Consider the following 5,000-nt stretch of genomic DNA (forward strand, 5'->3'; position numbering starts at 1 on the left):
CACACACACACACACACACACACACACACACACACACACACTGTGACGCACACACACACACACACACACACACACACACACACACACACACACACACACACAACAATAAAAGCAACAACAACAACAACACTGAAACACACACACAGCGCTAAAAAAAGATGATCAAGTCGTTGAGCCAAATGTATCCTTACATCAACAGGCACTTGCAAACACACTGTCACACACTTTCATTCGCAGCCTGTTACTAGGCTAATAGAGTGACTGTACTCCGTGACACTACATACGGCCTTAGGAGTTATTGCAAGGGACACAGCACACACAGGGACAGAATACTGCACAGGTCTACTGGGCCCAGGTGCAAGGGCCCAAGAGTCAAGGGGGCCCTGAAGGCCAAGCCTCTATATTTCCATTCTTATATTGCATTAAAATCGTAGTTTTAGTAGAGTATAGTAAGTAGAGTAGAGTAGAGTAACATGTATTAATCCCGAAGGAAATTTTAGGTGTCTAGTAGCATACATACAAAAAAATAGATTATTTCACATTAAACATTCAGATATAGAAAGTCTCTCATTGCAATAGCTGTTACTGATTGTTGGAGGAGGGATGGAAGGAGGATGGAAGGGGGGAACTAAATTTTCAAATTTTCTCAGGTAACGAGCAACCCTCCGTATCTCCAACAACAGAGACCCTGAATCCTGAAACACCAATTGAGGGGGGACCTGTCTCCTTCCTTGTCTGGCCAGGGGCCCATGGACTCATCATCCATCCCTGCATTGCACTGCACACACAGCGACACTCTGCAGCACGAACTGTCCCATCATAATAGTAGACACTTACTATGTAAAGTCCATGCAGGCGACAGCAGCCACTCCCTGGTCGTAATGCCTAATGTCAGTTTGGGGTTAAGGCTATTGTAACGAAAAATAAAACCGTGGCGCAAAGTCTCTTTTCCAAAAACAATGAGTTTGTAGGCATATGCATGGTTAAAAGACACCATTCTGCAAAACCAAAGTGGGTTCAGCTCATAAACAATGCAATTCTATAAGCCACAACTAGTTTGCACTATTTTTATTCGCTGTGGTTCTAGATTTATTTATTTACTTGTACTATGAAGTTTGTGAAGTTGGGTTGTCAGAGGCACAGGGGAAGGGTGCTATGGCTGACACAAGCCCCTCATATAAATTAACAGGGATGGGGGCCACCAATAGGACTGTCAGCAAAATGATAAACTAACATGAATCACAGTAAGACTCTTTCAAGGTGAACTGCACTGGCCCTCGCCATGGCCATGGGACATCGTCTTCCCCTGTTGAGTTTTCGTCCAAATAAAAGACCAGATGGTCTCTCAGACTGTATATTGCTCTTTGCCAACTGTTTAAAACTTGTGACCGTGACGCTCAATCAGCTTGAGGTTGTTGAATGGGAACCCCGCCTACCTACCTCTCATTTTGGGATAAACGACTGGCAACAACTGAACCTGAAGAGGTTCTCACATCTACTGTAAAAGTCAAAAGTAGCCCACACCACGTCAGAGTCGATGACTGCAAAAAATAAATAAATAACCCTAGGCTACATCCACAGTGCTAAGCTACAATGCCAGAATTACGTTGTCCAAAAAAAATAAGAAATTGTGGCGGCATAACAGGTTATGGCATAACGGTTACCTTCTTCGGCAGATTTCATATTGGTGATCTGGCGGCGGATGCTCCTTTGAGATTCCCCCGTGCAGTCGTTGCAAATGCTCAGCAAAAGTTCACTCCAATTTATCCAGACACGATAATATCCTACATCCGTGTAATGACAGCGCTCCAATGTGTTGTTAATTTCACGACGTGCTTTTACTCAGATTTTGAAATGTTAAAAAAAATATATAACTTATTCCAGTAACTTACAGATGACACAACAAATATAGGATAAGAGTTTTCCCGGGTAAAGCAAACCAAAGACACAAACCGTGAAATTCTTTGTCGAAAATAAACTGTTTTATTTTTGGACTCACGGTCGCTCTGGGCTCTGGAGTGACGCACTGCTTGGGAGAGGAGAAGTCTCCTGCTCTTTTAAAGTCGGGAAACACCTCCGGGAGCCCGGGCCGCCCTAGCGAGCAATGACGTGGGAGCGTGTCTGACTGGCTGGCCGACGGAGAAATTGCCGTTGAGGGAATCCAGATGTAGAGGAGGCAGTGGCTTCGGCGGGCGAGCTAGCGGAACTGAGAAACGAGAGAAGGGCAGGCTGGGACTAAGCTCATTTCAGCAAATTTAGATTAAAGGTATTGTTATTATTTGACGAGAAAAACTGTATACATTATATGTCTGGCTAGTTTGCGCGCAGAACTGCTCAGGTTCGTTTTTCGGGTAGCCTATAATGGAATCCATGTGCATTGCAACACAGTGCAGTGGCAGACGTCTTCGTTGAGTTAATTGTTGTCTGGACTGAAGTAATTTGATGGCCAATTATTATGGCCTTGCATAAAAAGTATTTGGCCCCACTATCTGCAAAACTGTGCGCGCAAAGTTCTCTCCACACTTGCAACTGCCACCAACGGCAGATATGGATCAAATAGCAAGCATGCTTTCAGACCCCCCCCCCTCCCAACGCACGCACGCACGCACGCACGCGCACACACTTGGTCGCAGTAAACTTCACCGTGACGACCGTTGCGCCAGGAGCAGTACTCTCGCCCCTAGACCCTCTCCAATGCCGAGGATTCCAAACGCGCTCATTTCACCTGGCAGTGACGACACTCTGGTAATGCTATCCGCTCGTTTCATCACAGACCCGCCTCTGCCCCTCCTCGCTAACGAGTCGCAATGCACTTCTGCTTATGTCTTTGACCTCATGGAAATATCTCACCCCCCCCCTCCAGGCGGAAAGGCCGACCGGGGAACGTGTAGTAGGTACCCCGGTCGCTGTCATGTGAAACCAAGCTGGTGTGCCCACCCTGCCCTCCTATCGTCGCCGACTGCGCTCGGAGACACGCGTAAATAAATAGCCACCAATTGCTGACTGACGTGTGTCTATCACGCATACTCATTTTGTTAGCACGGCGGGAGGTCTTGGCTTGGCTGGTATCACCAATGTCACAAGATCAGTTGGAGTAAACCAGATAGAGTAGGCTCTGCTCACTGTATGCTTATGGTAGTGTGAAAAACGGCCTGACCCTCTGATTTGAGTTAGAATCTTCATCATGCATTAATTGACGCTAATTACTGGTTGATTTGAAGGTGAAGATTAGAACCATGATTTACCCTTCAGATGTAGGCTATAATGGAAAGATGCAAACATTTCATAAGTGCCAAATATTGGTTGGTTCTGTAATGTGGGTTATTTTCTAATCAGCCAACATAGTAAATATAACGTTGTGTAGGCCTATAAATACAAGTCCAATAGTGATGGAAGAAAGATCACAAATTATTTATTTTCACTACAGTGAAATCATCAGACCAATTACAGAATGTCAACATAGACTGGATTTATTACATAGGCTACTATTGCTTTCAGTTTAGGTGCTGCTGCTGATGTATCCTGGGCTGGCCTACCCCAAGAGAGGGTGCACTGTTGCTAATCCATAACAGTGATTTAAGTTCGCTCTAAACCACATCAAGTGTCGTTTTTTTATGACTGAGCCAATAGCAGTGCGTTAAAATGCCCTTGGTGTGGCCTATCACAGGCTGCAATGGTGAAGAACAGTTGTCGATGGTGCATAGCGTACAGGCAGGGCCGCTGACAGCTTTTGCTGGGCCCAGGACAAGGTCATCCGAAAGGCCCCCCTACCCAATACATACAATCTATCTCTCTGGGTCCGGGACAACATACCCCTTTGTCCCCCCTGTCGTCGGGCCTCTGCACAGGGCTTCTGTATACAGCACACTCATTCACCCGGGCCTGTAAATAACTCTCTCTTTCTCTCTCTCTCCCTCACACACACACACACACACACACACACACACACACACACACACACACACACACACACACACACACACACACACACACACACACACACACACACACACACACACACACCCTCACCACAGAGGTGAGAGCGCATATCCGATGCAAAACAAATAAAAACCCTCCAAGCCCCAAACTGATATTAAGAAGTTAATGAATGCTGGCACCCTAAGCAAAGGTGAACGTAACAAATACAACTTTGTCTGGCCCCATTGCCCACTCCAACTAGGGAAGCGTACAAGCAGGGGGGTAGAAAAAGGGGTCAGTTGTTCCGGGCACAGGGAGAGAGAGAGGTGGGGCCCAGAACTGGGTCTGAATTACATTTTAGGTATTGGTTGAGGGGGGGTCTTTTAGATTACTTTGTCCTAGGACTGACCAAAGCTGTCAGCAGCCCTGATTCCAGCCCCATGGCCTGATTTACACTGAAGGGTTTTTATGTGGTGTAGACAGGGGAGTCGTACAGGGGGGTAAAGTGTGACTGAGTCACAGGGTCCCATGTATATAGGGCCGGCCCACAAAGTGTCTGATATATGTGGATATATGGCTGGGGGGGGGGGCATTGGAGCTGATTATACATGGGACACACAATTTGCTGCTACGGCCCTGGGTGTAGATATTTCCTGGAGTGCTGGGCGGGCCTCCATGGGGTTTTAAGCACTCAACATGTCAAACTGAGGATGGGTGTAGCAGACCACGCAATGTGACTAGCAGCTTATGCATGCGGTAGGCTACTGTACTTACTGTACACCTTTTTTTCTCAACACTCTCACTCAATCTTACCTGTGTCCAAGACAAGTCGCACACCCCCAACCCAAACTTCTACAGGTGTATACACACTAAAAAATGATTTAAGTGCTTCATAACAATGATTCTTACTTGAGACATTAATCAATACCTCAATACTTTACATGGGGACCAAAACATTTGGTCTTGATTTGGCCTAATTATAATGTTTGCTAGCAGAATTTTGGTCACAGCCTCAACACAAACAAAATTCTGCACACCATAGATTAAGAACCACTGCAGTAGGCTACTGTACTTATGCATGC

The 5,000-nt window shown here is 46.1% G+C and overlaps 1 protein-coding gene across 2 annotated transcripts in view; it reads right to left on the minus strand.

Moving 5' to 3' along the window:
- LOC134436629 (nuclear factor of activated T-cells, cytoplasmic 1-like) overlaps nt 1-2,043 on the minus strand; it is a 75,194-nt gene extending 73,151 nt beyond the window's left edge. For both annotated transcript variants that reach the window (XM_063185940.1, XM_063185939.1), the window contains exon 1: nt 1,665-2,043. In XM_063185940.1, coding sequence (XP_063042010.1) covers nt 1,665-1,683 — 19 coding nt within the window. In that variant the 5' untranslated portion in view covers nt 1,684-2,043. The remainder of the gene's footprint in view (nt 1-1,664) is intronic.
- Between the last annotated feature and the right edge of the window lie 2,957 nt (nt 2,044-5,000).

This window comes from Engraulis encrasicolus, chromosome 20, assembly GCF_034702125.1.
Source record: "Engraulis encrasicolus isolate BLACKSEA-1 chromosome 20, IST_EnEncr_1.0, whole genome shotgun sequence".
NCBI classification, from domain to species: Eukaryota; Metazoa; Chordata; class Actinopteri; order Clupeiformes; family Engraulidae; genus Engraulis; species Engraulis encrasicolus.